The sequence below is a fragment of the Oncorhynchus nerka genome, linkage group LG13, assembly GCF_034236695.1.
Source record: "Oncorhynchus nerka isolate Pitt River linkage group LG13, Oner_Uvic_2.0, whole genome shotgun sequence".
NCBI classification, from domain to species: Eukaryota; Metazoa; Chordata; class Actinopteri; order Salmoniformes; family Salmonidae; genus Oncorhynchus; species Oncorhynchus nerka.
In genome coordinates this window covers 102,618,060-102,641,084 of record NC_088408.1, presented here as the reverse complement: position 1 = coordinate 102,641,084, position 23,025 = coordinate 102,618,060, and the positions used below count along the sequence as shown (strand labels likewise).

At 45.4% G+C, this 23,025-nt stretch overlaps 1 protein-coding gene across 1 annotated transcript in view; it reads right to left on the bottom strand.

Annotated features, from left to right (window-relative positions):
• Nucleotides 1-23,025, bottom strand: part of tut7 (terminal uridylyl transferase 7) — a 68,847-nt gene that overhangs the window by 5,084 nt on the left and 40,738 nt on the right. The window contains exons 15-26 of the mRNA XM_065026925.1: nucleotides 19,144-19,294; nucleotides 18,936-19,022; nucleotides 16,744-16,844; nucleotides 15,182-15,239; nucleotides 13,676-13,779; nucleotides 13,488-13,577; nucleotides 12,101-12,214; nucleotides 11,543-11,620; nucleotides 10,146-10,317; nucleotides 9,503-9,550; nucleotides 9,252-9,343; nucleotides 4,606-4,721 (exon numbers count right to left, since the gene is read on the bottom strand). Coding sequence (XP_064882997.1) covers nucleotides 4,606-4,721; nucleotides 9,252-9,343; nucleotides 9,503-9,550; nucleotides 10,146-10,317; nucleotides 11,543-11,620; nucleotides 12,101-12,214; nucleotides 13,488-13,577; nucleotides 13,676-13,779; nucleotides 15,182-15,239; nucleotides 16,744-16,844; nucleotides 18,936-19,022; nucleotides 19,144-19,294 — 1,211 coding nt within the window. The remainder of the gene's footprint in view (nucleotides 1-4,605; nucleotides 4,722-9,251; nucleotides 9,344-9,502; nucleotides 9,551-10,145; nucleotides 10,318-11,542; nucleotides 11,621-12,100; nucleotides 12,215-13,487; nucleotides 13,578-13,675; nucleotides 13,780-15,181; nucleotides 15,240-16,743; nucleotides 16,845-18,935; nucleotides 19,023-19,143; nucleotides 19,295-23,025) is intronic.

Here is a 23,025-nt window from a genome sequence, read left to right as displayed (position 1 = left end):
TAATCTATTTATTTATTATTGTAATATATTTATTATTGTAATCTATTTATTTATTATTGTAATCTATTGTAATCTATTTATTTATTATTGTAATCTATTTATTTATTATTGTAATCTATTTATTTATTATTGTAATCTATTTATTTATTATTGTAATCTATTTATTTATTATTGTAATATATTTATTATTGTAATCTATTTATTTATTATTGTAATATATTTATTATTGTAATATATTTATTTATTATTGTAATCTATTTATTTATTTATTATTGTAATCTATTTATTTATTATTGTAATCTATTCATTTATTATTGTAATATATTTATTTATTTATTATTGTAATCTATTCATTTATTATTGTAATCTATTTATTTATTTATTATTGTAATCTATTTATTTATTTATTATTGTAATCTATTCATTTATTATTGTAATATATTCATTTATTATTGTAATATATTTATTATTGTAATCTACTTATTTATTATTGTAATCTATTCATTTATTTATTATTGTAATCTATTCATTTATTATTGTAATATATTTATTATTGTAATCTGTTTAGGAATGTTGGCGGTATTATCGCTTTCTTGTGGTATGGCTACAGCTCACTTTTAAAAACCAAACAAAAAAAGGTATGAACAAGCTTCAGAGCTGAGGGTTTGAAAACCTCCTCTCGCGCGCCACCGTCACCATTTTTATGCAGTTGATGAATTAAAGGTGACGGCGCAGTGCAGGGAGGAGACGCACCGAGGCCGTCAGGACAAATTTGAGGCCGTCACACACCCCTCTCCCCTGGAAAAAGCCAACCATTGCCATAAAAAGGCAGATCTTGGTCTCCTCACTTCCCTCTCCAGAAGATAACCATGACCAGCGCTCATCTCTTCCAATTCCTCAGCCAAGGGGGTAACACACTAAGGACAACACGCATGTCTTCACCTGTGTCCTCCATCGCTCGGTATTTCACGAGGGCCCCATCTGATCCACAATCTTATATGGTCCTTGCCATTTAGGGGCCAGCTTGGCCCAGAATAATTGTTCAGCTTTTGAATACGGCTAGAGTGTAGCCACACCCGATCACTGACCAGAAACGACTTCTTATCATAGTTCCTCTTCTGCTTGAGACGAGCCTTGATCAGATTCTTTGAGACAAGAGCTCTCAAGTCGTGGAGATTGAACGATTGAATGCTATGACCAGGTAGTTTGAGTCTGGACTAAACAGTTGGGTCTGTAGCACCATGTCTAAGGGTTCTCTGAGGGGACGACTCCAGTTCACCTCTGCAGGAGTGACTCCAGTGGACTCTTGCACAGCAGAATTCAGGGCAAAACTAAACCCGCAAAAGGTGCTTGTCCCATTATTGGAGCTGGGTCCCTACATAGGTAACAACCATTGTCTTCAAGGTTTGATTCACATTTTCAATGAGGTTGGTCTGTGGGTGATAGAAGTTGACCACGGCCTGTCTCAGGTTCTCTCTTCGCCAGGTCTCCTCAGAGATCAGAGACGAATTTGGAACCTAGATCAGACACTATCCAGCGAGTCAGGATCCCTTTCGTGAGGTTGTTAGAGACTGTGCTTTTGTGTAATCGCGGTTTGCTGCAACTTGCCGGCAGTCTTCCGGCCTTCCGGTTTGTACATTTGACAAACTTGACAGTTTCAGATGTGACTTTATAAACTCAGCAAAAAAAAAAAGAAACATCCCCTTTTCAGGACCCTGTCTTTCAAAGGCACCAGGAACGCACAATCCCTCCATCAGTGCTCAGACTGTCCGCAATAGGCTGAGAGAGGCTGGACTGAGGCAGGTAAGCAGGTCCTCAACAGACATCACCGGCAACAACGTCGCCTATGGGCACAAACCCACTGTTGCTGAACCAGACAGGACTGGCAAAAGGTGCTCTTCACTGACGAGTTGCGGTTTTGTCTCACCAGGGGTGATGGTCAGATTCGCGTTTATCGTTGAAGGAATGAGCGGTACACTGAGGCCTGTACTCTGGAGCGGGATCGATTTGGAGGTGGAGGGTCCGTCATGGTCTGGGACGGTGTGTCACAGCATCATCGGACTGAGCTTGTTGTCATTGCAGGCAATCTCAACGCTGTGCGTTACAGGGAAGACATCCTCCTCCCTCATGTGGTACTCTTCCTGCAGGATCATCCTGACATGACCCTCCAGCATGACAACGCCACCAGCCATAAAGCTCGTTCTGTGCGTGATTTCCTGCAAGACAGGAATGTCACTGTTATGCCATGGCCAGCGAAGAGCCCGGATCTCAATCCCATTGAGCAGGTCGGGGACCTGTTGGATCGGAGGGTGAGGGCTAGGGCCATTCCCCCCCAGAAATATCCGGGAACTTGGTGGAAGAGTGGGGTAATATCTCACAGCAAGAACTGGGAAATCTGGTGCAGTTCATGAGGAGGAGATGCACTGCAGTACTTAATGCAACTGGTGGCCACACCAGATACTGACTGTTTTTGATTGTGACCCCCCCCTTTGTTCAGGGACACATTCAATTTCTGTTGGTCACATCTGTGGAACTTGTTCAATTTGTGTCTCAGTTGTTGAATCTTATGTTCATACAAGTGCTGAAAATAAATGCAGTTGACAGTGAGGACGTTTCTATTTTTTGCTAAGTTTATCTAGGCTGAGATTTGGCCAGTACAGTAGAGCTTCATCAGCAGGAGCTCTGGCACTATGCCGTACATCAGAACTTCGCTCCTTTCCGTTTCAACGAGTTGAGTGGTTGTGCCACCAGGGAGAAGTTTGACACAAACCCGTGGTACCATCTTGTCATCCCAAGGAACCATTGAAGGGTCTTGAGGGTGGTTGGCACAGGGAAGTCTTGTACAGCCTTGGTCTTTTCAGGATCCACATGGATGCCGTTAGAGGACACAATATGGCCAAGGAATATCAGGGAGGTTCGGCAGAAGTTGCTCTATTTCATGTTCACTGTCAGACCAGCTGCTCTTAGCTTGTCCAACACTGTTTGAAGATATAAAGAAAGTGGTTGATTGGTCTGGCTGGGTGACTGGCTGTGGTTGATGGTCTGGCTGGGTGACTGGCTGTGGTTGATGGTCTGGCTGGGTGACTGGCTGTGGTTGATGGCCTGGCTGGGTGACTGGCTGTGGTTGATGGTCTGGCTGGGTGACTGGCTGTGGTTGATGGCCTGGCTGGGTGACTGGCTGTGGTTGATGGTCTGGCTGGGTGACTGGCTGTGGTTGATGGCCTGGCTGGGTGACTGGGCTGTGGTTGATGGTCTGGCTGGGTGACTGGCTGTGGTTGATGGCCTGGCTGGGTGACTGGCTGTGGTTGATTGGTCTGGCTGGGTGACTTGGCTGTGGTTGATGGTCTGGCTGGGTGACTGGCTGTGGTTGATTGGTCTGGCTGGGTGACTTGGCTGTGGTTGATGGTCTGGCTGGGTGACTGGCTGTGGTTGATGGTCTGGCTGGGTGACTGGCTGTGGTTGATGGCCTGGCTGGGTGACTGGGCTGTGGTTGATGGTCTGGCTGGGTGACTGGCTGTGGTTGATGGCCTGGCTGGGTGACTGGCTGTGGTTGATTGGTCTGGCTGGGTGACTTGGCTGTGGTTGATGGTCTGGCTGGGTGACTGGCTGTGGTTGATTGGTCTGGCTGGGTGACTTGGCTGTGGTTGATGGTCTGGCTGGGTGACTGGCTGTGGTTGATGGTCTGGCTGCTGTTCCAGTCGAACCAGTCCATCACCAGTGGCGACTCCTTCTCTGAGTTAACTGGCTAGTAGAGGGTTGATGTTCTTCAAGATCAACTTAATGACTTTCTTTCCCTTCTCAATGCAAGGTTTCTACCGTCTGCACAAGAAGTGGTAACTGTATGCAAAGTCTTAGATACACACATACCCCCCCCCTGCACTGAATTCCTGGCTGTCTGCCAGATCGAGGTATGAACAACCTTCAGAGGGGAGGGGTTGAAATCTTCCTCTCTCGCGCCACCATTTTGACCCAGCTGATACTGGCTATTGACGTGGAAATTAAACTGGAATCGCAGCGCTGGGAGGAGCTGCACAGAGATGATTTAGCCATAGATTTCATGGCTGTCAAAACAAACAAACACACGGGTATACACCCATATACATGCTTACGCAACACACACACACGGGTATACACCCATATACATGCTTACGCAACACACACACACGGGTATACACCCATATACCTGCTTACGCAACACACACACACACGGGTATACACCCATATACATGCTTACGCAACACACACGGGTATACACCCATATACCTGCTTACGCAACACACACACGGGTATACACCCATATACCTGCTTACGCAACACACACACGGGTATACACCCATATACCTGCTTACGCAACACACACACGGGTATACACCCATATACCTGCTTACGCAACACACACACGGGTATACACCCATATACATGCTTACGCAACACACACACGGGTATACACCCATATACCTGCTTACGCAACACACACACGGGTATACACCCATATACCTGCTTACGCAACACACACACGGGTATACACCCATATACATGCTTACGCAACACACACACGGGTATACACCCATATACATGCTTACGCAACACACACACACTCCTTACTTCCTGCGCATGGGGCAGTCTTTCATGAAGTGTCCGATCTTGCCACATATCCTGCAGCAGCGGTCGTTAGGAGCCAGCTGTCCCTCTGTCAGCACCTCCGGATCAAAGAAGAACTCCTGAGAGGAACAATATTACTGTTATATATTATTATAATACATCATTATATACTACTACTCCTGAGAGGAACAATATTACTGTTATATATTATTATAATACATCATTATATACTACTACTCCTGAGAGGAACAATATTACTGTTATATATTATTATAATACTACTACTGCTGAGAGGAACAATATTACTGTTATATATTATTATAATACTACTACTCCTGAGAGGAACAATATTACTGTTATATATTATTATAATACTACTACTGCTGAGAGGAACAATATTACTGTTATATATTATTATAATACTACTACTGCTGAGAGGAACAATATTACTGTTATATATTATTATAATACATCATTATATACTACTACTCCTGAGAGGAACAATATTACTGTTATATATTATTATAATACTACTACTGCTGAGAGGAACAATATTACTGTTATATATCATTATATACTACTACTGCTGAGAGGAACAATATTACTGTTATATATTATTATAATACTACTACTGCTGAGAGGAACAATATTACTGTTATATATCATTATAATACTACTACTCCTGAGAGGAACAATATTACTGTTATATATTATTATAATACTACTACTGCTGAGAGGAACAATATTACTGTTATATATCATTATATACTACTACTGCTGAGAGGAACAATATTACTGTTATATATTATTATAATACTACTACTGCTGAGAGGAACAATATTACTGTTATATATTATTATAATACATCATTATATACTACTACTCCTGAGAGGAACAATATTACTGTTATATATTATTATAATACTACTACTGCTGAGAGGAACAATATTACTGTTATATATCATTATATACTACTACTGCTGAGAGGAACAATATTACTGTTATATATTATTATAATACTACTACTGCTGAGAGGAACAATATTACTGTTATATATCATTATAATACTACTACTCCTGAGAGGAACAATATTACTGTTATATATTATTATAATACTACTACTGCTGAGAGGAACAATATTACTGTTATATATCATTATATACTACTACTGCTGAGAGGAACAATATTACTGTTATATATTATTATAATACTACTACTGCTGAGAGGAACAATATTACTGTTATATATTATTATAATACATCATTATATACTACTACTCCTGAGAGGAACAATATTACTGTTATATATTATTATAATACTACTACTGCTGAGAGGAACAATATTACTGTTATATATCATTATATACTACTACTGCTGAGAGGAACAATATTACTGTTATATATTATTATAATACTACTACTGCTGAGAGGAACAATATTACTGTTATATATCATTATAATACTACTACTCCTGAGAGGAACAATATTACTGTTATATATTATTATAATACTACTACTGCTGAGAGGAACAATATTACTGTTATATATCATTATATACTACTACTGCTGAGAGGAACAATATTACTGTTATATATTATTATAATACATCATTATATACTACTACTGCTGAGGAACATACATACATACTACCGTTCAAAAGTTTGGGGTCACTTAGAAATGTCCTTGTTTTTTTTGTTTTTTTTAAGAAAAGCACATTTTTGTCCATTAAAATGACATAAAATGTATCTGAAATTCAGTGTAGACATTGTTAATGACTATTGTAGCTGGAAACAGCATTTTTTTTTAATGGAATATCTACAGTTGAAGTCGGAAGTTTACATACTCTTAGGTTGGAGTCATTAAAACTCGTTTTTCAACCACTCTACAAATGTCTTTTTAACAAACTATAGTTTTGGCACGTCGGTTATGACATCTACTTTGTGCATGACACAAGTAATTTTTTCCAACAATTGTTTACAGACAGATTATTTCACTTATAATTCACTGTGGGTTAGGGTCTGGTGTGGGCCTCAGATTTTGCACTTTATCACATCTAGTCGGGATGAACAAACAGCTGACCCACGCACCACGAGCCTAAATCAGGACCACGAGCCTGTGTATTGTCTAAGTCAGGACCACTAGCCTACGTATTGTCTAAGTCAGGACCACGAGCCTGCGTATTGTCTAAGTCAGGACCACGAGCCTGCGTATTGTCTAAGTCAGGACCACGAGCCTGCGTATTGTCTAAGTCAGGACCACGAGCCTGCGTATTGTCTAAGTCAGGACCACGAGCCTGCGTATTGTCTAAGTCAGGACCACGAGCCTGTGTATTGTCTAAGTCAGGACCACGAGCCTGCGTATTGTCTAAGTCAGGACCACGAGCCTGCGTATTGTCTAAGTCAGGACCACGAGCCTGTGTATTGTCTAAATCAGGACCACGAGCGGGGCCTTACGATGTCTGTCGGAGTCTCAAACAAATATCGCTTCGGGCCCTCAAAAAAAACGCTAGAGGCGTTTCTGCACATACTCAAGTTACTTCGTTTAGGTTTTTATGTTAATACTGGTCATCAGAATGTCGTTAGGTGTCAAGTTATATGGCTTCGATTTGACTCATGTTTGAATTGTAATTTTGAAGGCCAACAACAGGGGAATATTCACTTTTATTTGTTGTTGCAGAATGATGATGCACAGTGTGATGGAGTTTCACTTACCTTTACACTCGTGGGAATTGGCCTATAGGGATTGAGCTAAATTTAAATGTCTCCAACGGAACAAATATTTAATGTGTAACCATGGTAGCAGTTGAAAGGGAACAGTTTGTTGATAATGGGGGGGGGGGGGGGGGATTATTAGACCAAAAGCTGAGGACACAAGAGTTCACCTGACAAGACTGAATACAGACCGATTTGATTGTATTTACATTTTCTGTCCTTTTCATCCCATTTGTTGATCACGAAATCTGAAAATACTCTGGATACATTCAGTAACATGTTAATAAGAATATTCCTGGAAAACGTGGGGTAGATGAAACACAAGACAAAACGATTACAAGGGTCTGAGTGAGAAGACTACCTGGGGTGTCTCCAAGTGGCAACACACCTCTCCACAGTTCACAAAACAAAACGATTACAAGGGTCTGAGTGAGAAGACTACCTGGGGTGTCTCCAAGTGGCAACACACCTCTCCACAGTTCACAAGACATCTCAATGCACTTTTATGACTCAACGAACAGTCTTCAGCTATCAGGTGTTTTTCCTCCTCTCCCAGCTGTGAGGAACTAGAGGAGTTGTTTCGTCTTGGAACACAACCCTGCATCCCCACCGTCACACAATGACTGTTGTTGTTTCACCCAGTCCAGAAACGGTCCATTATGAATCTCAACCTGGGTCAGGTGGGCTTGAACTGAAAGCCTGTTCTACTTGCCCGACATGACTAGGGAAGTTATAAAATATGATATTGCAGTGTCAGACTTACACAAGGCAACTCAGACAAACGGATAGTAATTTGAAGCAGACGGAGAGGAGTCATTCATGTCTGTGTGACGCAGCGGTTTTTCCTTCACAATAAACAAACGTCCATTCTGCCAAGTCACCTTGTAACTCTACATCAAACATAACGATCAGAAATGTTTACGCCGTGTGACATGAGTTTTATGATTTGGAAATGTGACGTGCACTTTTGGACTCACAGGTGTTTGGATTGATTAGTGTACGATTATTATTCCCCCCACAATACTGTCAAACGTTCCAGCTGTCTTGGTATTTATACAGTACCTTCAGAAAGTATTCTGAATTTAAAATGGAATACATTTACATTGTGTCACAAACCCCATCATGTCAAAGTGAAATTTTGTTTGTAGAACATTTTAATAGAAAATGAAAAGCTGAAATGTCTTGATAAATGCCATAAATCAGCATCCAAAAATGACAATTAATCCGTCGACCTCTTTTACGAACTAACTCATCGGACTAGTGTACTCAGGAGGGTAGGTAGTGGATACTAACTCATCGGACTAGTGTACTCAGGAGGGTAGGTAGTGGATACTAACCATCTGACTAGTGTACTCAGGAGGGTAAGTAGTGAATACTAACCATCTGACTAGTGTACTCAGGAGGGTAAGTAGTGAATACTAACCATCTGACTAGTGTACTCAGGAGGGTAGGTAGTGGATACTAACCATCGGATTAGTGTACTCAGGAGGGTAAGTAGTGGATACTAACCATCGGACTAGTGTACTCAGGAGGGTAAGTAGTGAATACTAACCATCTGACTAGTGTACTCAGGAGGGTAGTTAGTGGATACTAACCATCGGATTAGTGTACTCAGGAGGGTAGGTAGTGGATACTAACCATCTGACTAGTGTACTCAGGAGGGTAGTTAGTGGATACTAACCATCGGATTAGTGTACTCAGGAGGGTAGGTAGTGGATACTAACCATCTGACTAGTGTACTCAGGAGGGTAGGTAGTGGATACTAACCATCTGACTAGTGTACTCAGGAGGGTAGGTAGTGAATACTAACCATCGGACTAGTGTACTCAGGAGGGTAGGTAGTGGATACTAACCATCGGACTAGTGTACTCAGGAGGGTAGGTAGTGGATACTAACCATCGGACTAGTGTACTCAGGAGGGTAGGTAGTGGATACTAACCATCAGACTAGTGTACTCAGGAGGGTAGGCTTTGACTGTTGTTCCAAACACACTTCTGCCATTGATGAACGCCTTCATGATGAAGTTGGTCACTGTGTGAGAGAGAAAGTGAGAGAGAGAGAGAGAGAGAGAGAGAAAGTGAGAGAGAGAGAGAGAGGACAGAGTGGGAGAGAGCAGAGAGAGGCAGGAGAGAAGTGAATGAAAAAGAGGATGATGCTATGAGAGAAAGACAGTAAGATAGAGATACCTACTTCTCCTGGACAGGCCAGCTCCCAGGTTATGGTTCAGGTCAAAAGGATCTGGAGAGAAAAACATCAGATCAGATAACTAGATCCCTGGTTCACAACCCTCCCTGGAGAGCTGCAGGACGTGCAGGCTTTCACTACAACCTAGCAGTGTTAAACCCTCAAACTGTTTATGATAAAATGAAACTACCGCCTGCACCAAAGCTCCCCTCAACGTTTACAACCCTCGACCAATAGCTGCCCTCAATCCTCAACGTTAACAACCCTCGACCAATAGCTCCCCTCAATCCCCTCAACGTTAACAACCCTCGACCAATAGCTCCCCTCAATCCCCTCAACGTTAACAACCCTCGACCAATAGCTCCCCTCAATCCCCTCAACGTTAACAACCCTCGACCAATAGCTCCCCTCAATCCCCTCAACGTTAACAACCCTCGACCAATAGCTGCCCTCAACGTTTACAACCCTCGACCAATAGCTCCCCTCAATGGTCACGATCCTCGAGGAGAAATAAAGTCAAGAATCCCTATAAATGAAGTCAAGAATCCCTATAAATGAAGTCAAGAAAGGTGTCCAGAACAGGGTTTGCAGAAGAGACGTAGACGCCGTTACGGCCCGTTGGTAGGAGTATATCAAATCTAGTACTGACCCTCGATGACGATGTACTTAGAGGTCCACTGCTTGTTGAAGGTGGTGAGAGCTGCGCTCTGTCTGATGGAGATTACGTGTTCTCTGAAGTCAAAGGTCTCGGTGTAGAACTGCAGCAGGCCCAGCCACAGAGCACCTACAGACTCCAGGTTCTTCTGCTGCCAGCGCTCAGGCTAGAGAGAGAGAGAGAGAGAGAGAGAGAGAGAGAGAGAGAGAGTCAAAGGTCTCAGTGCAGAACTGCAGCAGGCCCAGCCACAGAGCACCTACAGACTCCAGGTTCTTCTGCTGCCAGCGCTCAGGCTAGAGAGAGAGAGGTCAAAGGTCTCGGTGTAGAACTACAGCAGGCCCAGCCACAGAGCACCTACAGACTCCATGTTCTTCTGCTGCCAGCGCTCAGGCTAGAGAGAGAGAGAGAGAGAGAGAGAGAGAGAGAGAGAGAGAGAGAGAGAGAGAGAGAGAGAGAGAGAGAGAGAGAGGTCAAAGGTCTCGGTGTAGAACTGCAGCAGGCCCAGCCACAGAGCACCTACAGACTCCAGGTTCTTCTGCTGCCAGCGCTCAGGCTAGAGAGAGAGAGAGAGAGAGAGAGAGGTCAAAGGTCTCGGTGTAGAACTGCAGCAGGCCCAGCCACAGAGCACCTACAGACTCCAGGTTCTTCTGCTGCCAGCGCTCAGGCTAGAGAGAGAGAGAGGTCAAAGGTCTCGGTGTAGAACTGCAGCAGGCCCAGCTACAGAGCACCTACAGACTCCAGGTTCTTCTGCTGCCAGCGCTCAGGCTAGAGAGAGAGAGAGAGAGAGAGAGAGAGAGAGAGAGAGAGGTCAAAGGTCTCGGTGTTGAACTGCAGCAGGCCCAGCCACAGAGCACCTACAGACTCCAGGTTCTTCTGCTGCCAGCGCTCAGGCTAGAGAGAGAGAGAGAGAGAGGTCAAAGGTCTCGGTGTAGAACTGCAGCAGGCCCAGCCACAGAGCATCTACAGACTCCAGGTTCTTCTGCTGCCAGCGCTCAGGCTAGAGAGAGAGAGAGAGAGAGAGAGAAAGAGAGAGGTCAAAGGTCTCGGTGTAGAACTGCAGCAGGCCCAGCCACAGAGCACCTACAGACTCCAGGTTCTTCTGCTGCCAGCGCTCAGGCTAGAGAGAGAGAGAGAGAGAGAGGTCAAAGGTCTCGGTGTAGAACTGCAGCAGGCCCAGCCACAGAGCATCTACAGACTCCAGGTTCTTCTGCTGCCAGCGCTCAGGCTAGAGAGAGAGAGAGGTCAAAGGTCTCAGTGCAGAACTGCAGCAGGCCCAGCCACAGAGCCCTATACACACCATGTTACCCTGGTACTGGGCCCACCGCCCAGGCGAGACACACACACACACACACACACACACACACAGCTGATGCTCTGATAAAGGGACTCACCAGTTTATCCAGATCATCGTAGAAGTAGACATTCCAGCCATCTACCAAAACCTCAGGCTTCTTCTCCTCGTCATAAATCTATCGACACACACACACACATCAATACATCTGCCAAAACCTCAGGCTTCTTCTCCTCGTCATAAATCTATCGACACACACATCAATACATCTGCCAAAACCTCAGGCTTCTTCTCCTCGTCATAAATCTATCGACACACACACACACACACACACACATCAATACATCTGCCAAAAAATACAAACACATTGCAGGTCTTAGCGATGAGAAATACAGATTCAGTCAGCAAATCTCCCAAAATATCATTGGACTCACGGCCAGACTGCTCACAACTGTACTCATTGGCCCGGAGTCAGACAGACTCACTGTAGTAGTACAGGTATAACAGGTGGGTTCCTCTCTGTCTAACCTCCTGTAGTACAGGTATAACAGGTGGGTTCCTCTCTGTCTTACCTCCTGTAGTACAGGTATAACAGGTGGGTTCCTCTGTCTAACCTCCTGTAGTACAGGTATAACAGGTGGGTTCCTCTCTGTCTTACCTCCTGTAGTACAGGTATAACAGGTGGGTTCCTCTGTTGCAGGTAGAATAGCACCATCAGGGTGAAGCCATAGGACGACAGACTTCCTCGAGACGCATCACCGATATCACACAACTAGAGCAGGGGACCACATAGATATTAAAACATCCCCTTTAACTAGACCAGGGGACCACATAGATATTAAAACATCCCCTTTAACTAGACCAGGGGACAACCTAGATATTAAAACATCCCCTTTAACTAGACCAGGGGACCACATAGATATTAAAACATCCCCTTTAACTAGACCAGGGGACCACAGATATTAAAACATCCCCTTTAACTAGACCAGGGGACAACATAGATATTAAAACATCCCCTTTAACTAGACCAGGGGACAACATAGATATTAAAACATCCCCTTTAACTAGACCAGGGGACCACATAGATATTAAAACATCCCCTTTAACTAGACCAGGGGACAACCTAGATATTAAAACATCCCCTTTAACTAGACCAGGGGACAACCTAGATATTAAAACATCCCATTTAACTAGACCAGGGGACAACCTAGATATTAAAACATCCCCTTTAACTAGACCTGGGGACAAAAGATATTAAAACATCCCCTTTAACTAGACCAGGGGACAACAGATATTAATACATCCCCTTTAACTAGACCTGGGGACAACAGATATTAAAACATCACCTTTAACTAGACCAGGGGACAACCTATCTATTAAAACATCCCCTTTAACTAGACCTGGGGACAACCTAGATATTAAAACATCCCCTTTAACTAGACCTGGGGACAACAGATATTAAAACATCCCCTTTAACTAGACCAGGGGACAACATAGATATTAAAACATCCCCTTTAACTAGACCTGGGGACAACAGATATTAAAACATCCCCTTTAACTAGACCTGGGGACCACATAGATATTAAAACATCCCCTTTAACTAGACCAGGGGACAACATAGATATTAAATCATCCCCTTTAACTAGACCAGGGGACAACAGATATTAAAACATCCCCTTTAACTAGACCAGGGGACAACCTATCTATTAAAACATCCCCTTTAACTAGACCTGGGGACAACAGATATTAAAACATCCCCTTTAACTAGACCAGGGGACAACATAGATATTAAAACATCCCCTTTAACTAGACCAGGGGACAACCTAGATATTAAAACATCCCCTTTAACTAGACCAGGGGACCACATAGATATTAAAACATCCCCTTTAACTAGACCAGGGGACAACATGGATATTGGGGAGAATACTCTATATCCTATCATCAGCTTGTTCATCAGGTTAAACTCATAGGAAGTTGATCACCATCAAAACCTTTCAGTGGGTTGTGTGACTATCTCATCTCAGCTGTAAACTGGTGGGACATACCTTGGCAAAGACCTTCGTGACATAACACAGCATCTTGACTCGGGGGTCGATGGCAGCGTAGGACGCCAACAGACGCGTGTTGTGTAAGGCCTGATAGCCAAGAGAGAGAATTTAAAAAAAAAATTTTTAAAGGGTTCAGTCACTGCTTCCTGCTCCCACATGACCAACCAGGTGTGTGTTCCTCTCACCAGCGTGTTGTAGAGGCTGATGTCTCCCTCCAGGCCGGTCCTGGCGTGGTAGAACTTAACGATGGGGACCTTAGCCGTGGTGATGGGGAGGATGTTCCTCAGACCTGGGGCCACAGGAACATGTCAGATAAAGCCTCCCACATCGACACAGGCTTACAGATGCACAGTAGAGCAGTACAAGGGGACTATATGGAGAATTCATACTCTACATTATCACAGGGTCGTGTCCAGACGCTGACCCATACTCTACATTATCACAGGGTCCCGACGCCGACCCATACTCTACATTATCACAGGGTCGTGTCCAGACGCTGACCCATACTCTACATTATCGTAGGGTCCAGACGCCGACCCATACTCTACATTATCGCAGGGTCCAGACGCCGACCCATACTCTACATTATCGCAGGGTCCAGACGCCGACCCATTCTCTACATTATCGCAGGGTCCAGACGCCGACCCATACTCTACATTATCGCAGGGTCCAGACGCCGACCCATTCTCTACATTATCGCAGGGTCCAGACGCTGACCCATACTCTACATTATCGCAAGGTCGTGTCGACGCTGACCCATATTCTACATTATCACAGGGTCGTGTCCAGACACTGACCCATACTCTACATTATCACAGGGTGCAGACACTGACCCATACTCTACATTATCACAGGGTGCAGACACTGACCCATACTCTACATTATCACAGGGTGCAGACACTGACCCATACTCTACATTATCACAGGGTCCAGACACTGACCCATATTCTACATTATCACAGGGTCCAGACACTGACCCATACTCTGCATTATCACAGGGTCGTGTCCAGACACTGACCCATACTCTACATTATCCCAGGGTCCAGACACTGACCCATACTCTACATTATCACAGGGTCGTGTCCAGACACTGACCCATACTCTACATTATCACAGGGTCCAGACACTGACCCATACTCTACATTATCACAGGGTCCAGACACTGACCCATACTCTACATTATCACAGGGTCCAGACACTGACCCATACTCTACATTATCACAGGGTCGTGTCCAGACACTGACCCATACTCTACATTATCACAGGGTCCAGACACTGACCCATATTCTACATTATCACAGGGTCCAGACACTGACCCATATTCTACATTATCACAGGGTGCAGACACTGACCCATACTCTACATTATCACAGGGTCCAGACACTGACCCATATTCTACATTATCACAGGGTCCAGACACTGACCCATACTCTGCATTATCACAGGGTCGTGTCCAGACACTGACCCATACTCTACATTATCACAGGGTCCAGACACTGACACATACTCTACATTATCACAGGGTCGTGTCCAGACACTGACCCATACTCTACATTATCACAGGGTGCAGACACTGACCCATACTCTGCATTATCACAGGGTCCAGACGCTGACCCATACTCTACATTATCACAGGGTCGTGTCCAGACACTGACCCATACTCTACATTATCACAGGGTCCAGACACTGACCTGGGTGTTTCCTCAGCAGTCTGGCCAGAGACTCTATAATGCTGATACAGTCCAGACCCTGCAGGAGACAAAACCTGTTTTGAACCAAATCATTTCTGCAGAAGAGGTTGGTTTACAGCACATGTCAAACTCATTCCACAGAGGGCCAAGTGTCTGCAGGTTCACACTCCTCCCTTCTACTTGACTGATGAATTAAGGTCACTAATAACTAAGGAACTCCCCTCACCTGGTTGTCTAGGTCTTAACTGAAAGGAAAAAAACCTGCTGACACTAGGCCCTCCGTGGAAAGAGTTTGACACCCCTGGTTTATAGGATTTACAGTGGTTTATCACTAGAGACAATGGTTGTCTTGATGTGAGTGAGTAAGAGAGCAATAATTGCTTTGGATAAAAGTGTCTGCTAATATAGTATATTATATAAAAGAGAGGCAGAGCGAGAGGGAGAAGAGAGGCAGAGCGAGAGGGAGAAGAGAGGCAGAGCGAGAGGGAGAAGAGAGGCAGAGCGAGAGAGAGAAGAGAGGCAGAGCGAGAGGGAGAAGAGAGGCAGAGCGAGAGGGAGAAGAGAGGCAGAGCGAGAGGGAGAAGAGAGGCAGAGCGAGAGGGAGAAGAGAGAGAGAAGAGAGGCAGAGAGAGAGAGAGAGAGGCAGAGAGAGAGAGAGAGAGGCAGAGAGAGAGAGAGAGAGGCAGAGAGAGGCAGAGAGAGGCAGAGAGAGAGAGAGAGAGAGAGAGAGAGAGAGAGAGAGAGAGAGAGAGGCAGAGAGAGAGAGAGAGAGAGAGAGAGAGAGAGAGGCAGAGAGAGAGAGAGAGAGAGAGAGAGAGAGAGGCAGAGAGAGAGAGAGAGAGAGAGAGAGAGAGAGAGGCAGAGAGAGAGAGAGAGAGAGAGAGAGAAAGATGAGAGAGAGAGAGAGAGGCAGAGAGAGAGAGAGAGAGAGAGGCAGAGAGAGAGAGAGAGAGAGAGGCAGAGAGAGAGAGAGAGAGAGGCAGAGAGAGAGAGGCAGAGAGAGAGAGAGAGGCAGAGAGAGAGAGAGAGAGAGGCAGAGAGAGAGAGAGAGAGAGGGCAGAGAGAGAGAGAGAGAGAGGCAGAGAGAGAGAGAGAGAGAGAGGCAGGAGAGAGAGAGAGAGAGGCAGAGAGAGAGACAGAGAGGCAGAGAGAGAGAGAGAGAGACAGAGAGGCAGAGAGAGAGAGAGAGAGAGAGAGGCAGAGAGAGAGAGAGAGAGAGAGAGGCAGAGAGAGAGAGAGAGAGAGAGGCAGAGAGAGAGAGAGAGAGAGGCAGAGAGAGAGAGAGAGAGAGGCAGAGAGAGAGAGAGAGAGAGAGGCAGGGAGAGGCAGAGAGAGAGAGAGAGAGGCAGAGAGAGAGAGAGGCAGAGAGAGAGAGAGAGAGAGAGAGGCAGAGAAAGAGAGAGAGAGAGGCAGAGAGAGAGAGAGAGAGAGAGAGAGGCAGAGAGAGAGAGAGAGAGAGAGAGGCAGAGAGAGAGAGAGAGAGGCAGAGAGAGATAGAGAGAGAGACAGAGAGACAGAGAGACAGAGAGAGAGGCAGGGAGAGAGAAGATACAATAGATTACTTCAGCGGTCTCCTGTCCGTCCAGCACCATACAGATGTCCAGGTCACTCTGCTTGAAGCCGAAGCCGTTCTTAGACGAACCAAACAGCCTCAGTCTGGCACCTGTCAATCAATCAATCGACAATCAGTCTAAGTCTGGAACCTGTTAATCAATCAATCACTAGTCAGTGTAAGTCTGGAACCTGTTAATCAATCAATCACTAGTCAGTGTAAGTCTGGCACCTGTCAATCAATCAATCACTAGTCAGTGTAAGTCTGGCACCTGTCAATCAATCAATCACTAGTCAGTGTAAGTCTGGAACCTGTTAATCAATCAATCACTAGTCAGTGTAAGTCTGGAACCTGTTAATCAATCAATCACTAGTCAGTGTAAGTCTGGAACAAACAGCTATAAAACAAATCCTCTGAACATCGGCTACCACATCGAGTGGAAATTTCTTCACTTCTTCGATGGACAAAGCTTTCCTTCCTTTCCTTTCCTTTCCTTTGTCCTATCTGGTGTCCTGTGTGAATTTAAGTATGCTCTCTCTAGGAGGACCTGAGCCCTAGGACCATGTCTCAGGACTACCTGGCATGATGACTCCTTGCTGTCCCCAGTCCACCTGGCCATGCTGCTGCTCCAGTTTAAACTGTTCTGCCTGTGATTATTATTATTTGACCCTGCTGGTCATTTATGAACATTTGAACATCTTGGCCATGTTCTGTTATAATCTCCACCCGGCACAGCCAGAAGAGGACTGGCCACCCCTCATAACCTGGTTCCTCTAGGTTTATAATCTCCACCCCTCATAACCTGCATCCTCTCTAGGTTTATAATCTCCACCCGGTACAGCCAAAAGAGGACTGGCCACCCCTCATAACCTGGTTCCTCTCTAGGTTTATAATCTCCACCCGGCACAGCCAGAAGAGGACTGGCCACCCCTCATAGCCTGGTTCCTCTCTAGGTTTCTTCCTAGGGTTTGGCCTTTCTAGGGAATTTTTCCTAGCCACCGTGCTTCTACACCTGCATTGCTTGCTGTTTGGGGTTTTAGGCTGGGTTTCTGTACAGGACTTTGAGATATCAGCTGAAATGAGATATCAACATTTGATTTGACGACGTTCAGAGGGAACAACGTGCCGTCTCACCTGTTCAGAGGGAACAACGTGCCGTCTCACCTGTTCAGAGGGAACAACGTGCCGTCTCACCTGTTCAGAGGGAACAACGTGCCGTCTCACCTGTTCAGAGGGAACAACGTGCCGTCTCACCTGTTCAGAGGGAACAACGTGCCGTCTCACCTGTTCAGAGGGAACAACGTGCCGTCTCACCTGTTCAGAGGGAACAACGTGCCGTCTCACCTGTTCAGAGGGAACAACGTGCCGTCTCACCTGTTCAGAGGGAACAACGTGCCGTCTCACCTGTTCAGAGGGAACAACGTGCCGTCTCACCTGTTCAGAGGGAACAACGTGCCGTCTCACCTGTTCAGAGGGAACAACGTGCCGTCTCACCTGTTCAGAGGGAACAACGTGCCGTCTCACCTGTTCAGAGGGAACAACGTGCCGTCTCACCTGTTCAGAGGGAACAACGTGCCGTCTCACCTGTTCAGAGGGAACAACGTGCCGTCTCACCTGTTCAGAGGGAACAACGTGCCGTCTCACCTGTTCAGAGGGAACAACGTGTTCAGAGGGAACAACGTGCCGTCTCACCTGTTCAGAGGGAACAACGTGCCGTCTCACCTGTTCAGAGGGAACAACGTGCCGTCTCACCTGTTCAGAGGGAACAACGTGCCGTCTCACCTGTTCAGAGGGAACAACGTGCCGTCTCACCTGTTCAGAGGGAACAACGTGCCGTCTCACCTGTTCAGAGGGAACAACGTGCCGTCTCACCTGTTCAGAGGGAACAACGTGCCGTCTCACCTGTTCAGAGGGAACAACGTGCCGTCTCACCTGTTCAGAGGGAACAACGTGCCGTCTCACCTGTTCAGAGGGAACAACGTGCCGTCTCACCTGTTCAGAGGGAACAACGTGCCGTCTCACCTGTTCAGAGGGAACAACGTGCCGTCTCACCTGTTCAGAGGGAACAACGTGCCGTCTCACCTGTTCAGAGGGAACAACGTGCCGTCTCACCTGTTCAGAGGGAACAACGTGCCGTCTCACCTGTTCAGAGGGAACAACGTGCCGTCTCACCTGTTCAGAGGGAACAATGTGCTGTCTCACCTGTGAACTGTCGTTTGACGAAGCTCTCCAGGTCCTGCAGGATGTGTTCTCTCACTCCCAGCTCCACATCATCTGGAGCAAAGTCTCCTGGGAAATTCAGTAAATTATAACTGGAACGGTACATACAACGAGACAGAACACATCATTTGAAGAGCAGGTCACACACACACACACACACACACACACACACACACACACACAGACTTACGGTAGCACTGCTGGCAGACGGTGTTGAGTGTTTTGAGGAAGGCAGGTGTCATGGGAGGGAGAGGGGCTAGCTGAACCCTCTGGAAGTCTTCAGGACAGTCTTTCTTTAGATGGCCGTCCCGCTTACACACACTACACACCACTGTATGGGACTGACACACAAACACACAGGGTTAGAGAGTGACAAACAAACACAGGGTTAGAGAGTGACACACAAACACACAGGGTTAGAGAGTGACACACAAACACACAGGGTTAGAGACTGACACACACACACAGGGTTAGAGACTGACACACACACACAGGGTTAGAGACTGACACACACACAGGGTTAGAGACTGACACACACACAGGGTTAGAGACTGACACACACAGGGTTAGAGAGTGACAAACACACACACAGGGTTAGAGAGTGACAAACACACACACAGGGTTAGAGAGTGACAAACACACAGGGTTAGAGACTGACACACACACACACACACACGGTTAGAGACTGACACACACACACACAGGGTTAGAGACTGACACACACACACAGGGTTAGAGACTGACACACACACACAGGGTTAGAGACTGACACACACACGGTTAGAGACTGACACACACACACACAGGGTTAGAGAGTGACACACACACACACAGGGTTAGAGAGTGACACACACACACACACAGGGTTAGAGAGTGACAAACACACACACAGGGTTAGAGACTGACACACACACACACAGGGTTAGAGACTGACACACACACACAGGGTTAGAGACTGACACACACACACACACGGTTAGAGACTGACACACACACACACACACACAGGGTTAGAGACTGACACACACACACAGGGTTAGAGACTGACACACACACACACAGGGTTAGAGACTGACACACACACACACAGGGTTAGAGACTGACACACACACACACAGGGTTAGAGACTGACACACAAACACACAGGGTTAGAGAGTGACACACACACAGGGTTAGAGAGTGACACAAACACACAGGGTTAGAGAGTGACACACACACAGGGTTAGAGAGTGACACAAACACACAGGGTTAGAGAGTGACACACACACACACAGGGTTAGAGAGTGACACACACACACAGGGTTAGAGACTGACACACACACACACAGGGTTAGAGACTGACACACACACACACAGGGTTAGAGACTGACACACACACACACAGGGTTAGAGACTGACACACACACACACAGGGTTAGAGACTGACACACACACACACAGGGTTAGAGAGTGACACACACACACACAGGGTTAGAGAGTGACACACACACACACAGGGTTAGAGAGTGACACAAACACACAGGGTTAGAGAGTGACACAAACACACAGGGTTAGAGACTGACACACAGGGTTAGAGAGTGACACACACACAGGGTTAGAGAGTGACACACACACACAGGGTTAGAGAGTGACACACAAACACACAGGGTTAGAGAGTGACACACAAACACACAGGGTTAGAGAGTGACACACAAACACACAGGGTTAGAGACTGACACACAGGGTTAGAGACTGACACACAGGGTTAGAGACTGACACACAGGGTTAGAGACTGACACACAGGGTTAGAGACTGACACACAGGGTTAGAGACTGACACACAGGGTTAGAGACTGTCACACAGGGTTAGAGACTGACACACAGGGTTAGAGACTGACACACAGGGTTAGAGACTGACACACAGGGTTAGAGACTGTCACACAGGGTTAGAGACTGACACACAGGGTTAGAGACTGACACACAGGGTTAGAGACTGACACACAGGGTTAGAGACTGACACACAGGGTTAGAGACTGACACACAGGGTTAGAGATTGACACTGGATGGGACTGACACACACACACACGGTTAGAGACTGACACACAAACACACAGGGTTAGAGACTGACACACAAACACACGGGGTTAGAGACTGACACAGTGCAGATCTGATCTACTACTGACGACAGGGGAGAAATGATTAGGAGTATTGATCTAGGATCAGGTCATAAAGAGTCTCAGTAGGAGTGGTGATCTAGGATCAGGTCATAAAGAGTCTCAGTAGGAGTGGTGATCTAGGATCAGGTCATAAAGAGTCTCAGTAGGAGTGGTGATCTAGGATCAGGTCATAAAGAGTCTCAGTAGGAGTGGGGATCTAGGATCAGGTCATAAAGAGTCTCAGTAGGAGTGGTGATCTAGGATCAGGTCATAAAGAGTCTCAGTAGGAGTGGTGATCTAGGATCAGGTCATAAAGAGTCTCAGTAGGAGTGGTGATCTAGGATCAGGTCATAAAGAGTCTCAGTAGGAGTGGTGATCTAGGATCAGGTCATAAAGAGTCTCAGTAGGAGTGGGGATCTAGGATCAGGTCATAAAGAGTCTCAGTAGGAGTGGTGATCTAGGATCAGGTCATAAAGAGTCTCAGTAGGAGTATTGATCTAGGATCAGGTCATAAAGAGTCTCAGTAGGAGTGGTGATCTAGGATCAGGTCATAAAGAGTCTCAGTAGGAGTGGTGATCTAGGATCAGGTCCCCTCTGTCCATCAATGTAAATCACAGGTTATCCATTATATTGACCTGATACTCTACTGGCCAATAACAATGCAAATACAATTCTACAGAAATGGAAGGCAGTCGGGAGGCGGCAAGATCAGGTGGGACCATTCTAGCCAATGAGAGCGTAGATAAGCCCATGAACAGGCACAATTGTTTTCCACTAGTTACCAGAGCCACAAAGTCAAAATTGGCTGTATCGTAAAAATAAAATAAAATAAAAACTTAAATTAAGGCCAAAAGGTCATCAGTGTGGTTAACGTTAGGCTTAATATAACATTTTAAGGAGAGAAATTGTAGAAATATGCGGCTGTGGTATCTAGTGACGACCAGACAACTCTGAAATAGTGTTTTTGGTGAAAGTTGCCGAGGTGTCACGTGTCCAACTAATATCAGTATACTTATAACAACCTATAAGCATTACAGAACTTATATTACATCAAATAAGCCACACGTAGCAAATAAACCATTACATTTTCATGCTAACCAAATGTAACACTCATTGACCCTAAAGAACAAAAACTTACTGCTTGCGAAAAAAAAAAAACTATAAAACCCATCGAATGGAGAACACAGATTTTGGGCCCAGTTATCCCTCTCACTTCAATTTTCCCTCTCCGATTAAATTATTGTATCTAGAAAGTTCAAACTGATCCTAAAATCAGTCCTCCAACAGAGACACTTGATGCATACGATACCTGGTGGACACACCATCTCCGCCCACCTACAGTACCAGTCAAGGGTTTTAGAACACCTACTCAGTCAACGGTTTGTCTTTATTTTTACTGTTTTCTACATTGTAGAATAATAGTGAAGACATCAAAACTATGAAATAACACAATATGGAATCACGTGTTCATCAATATGGAATCATGTGTTCATCAATATGGAATCATGTGTTCATCAATATGGAATCATGTGTTCATCAATATGGAATCATGTGTTCATCAATATGGAATCGTGTGTTCATCAATATGGAATCGTGTGTTCATCAATATGGAATCGTGTGTTCATCAATATGGAATCATGTGTTCATCAATATGGAATCATCATTAAATCAAAATATATTTAAAATGTTGAGATTCTAAGTTGCCACCCTTTGCCTTGACAGCTTTGCACTCTTGGCATTCTCTCAACCAGCTTCACCTGGAATGATTTTCCAACCGTTTTGAAGGAGTTCCCACTTATGCTTAGTACTTATTGGCTGCTTTTCCTTCACTCTGCGGTCCAACTCATCCCAAACCATCTCAATTGGGTTGAGGTCGGGTGATTGTGGAGGCCAGGTCATCTGATGCATCACTCCATCACTCTCCTTGTTCAAATAGCC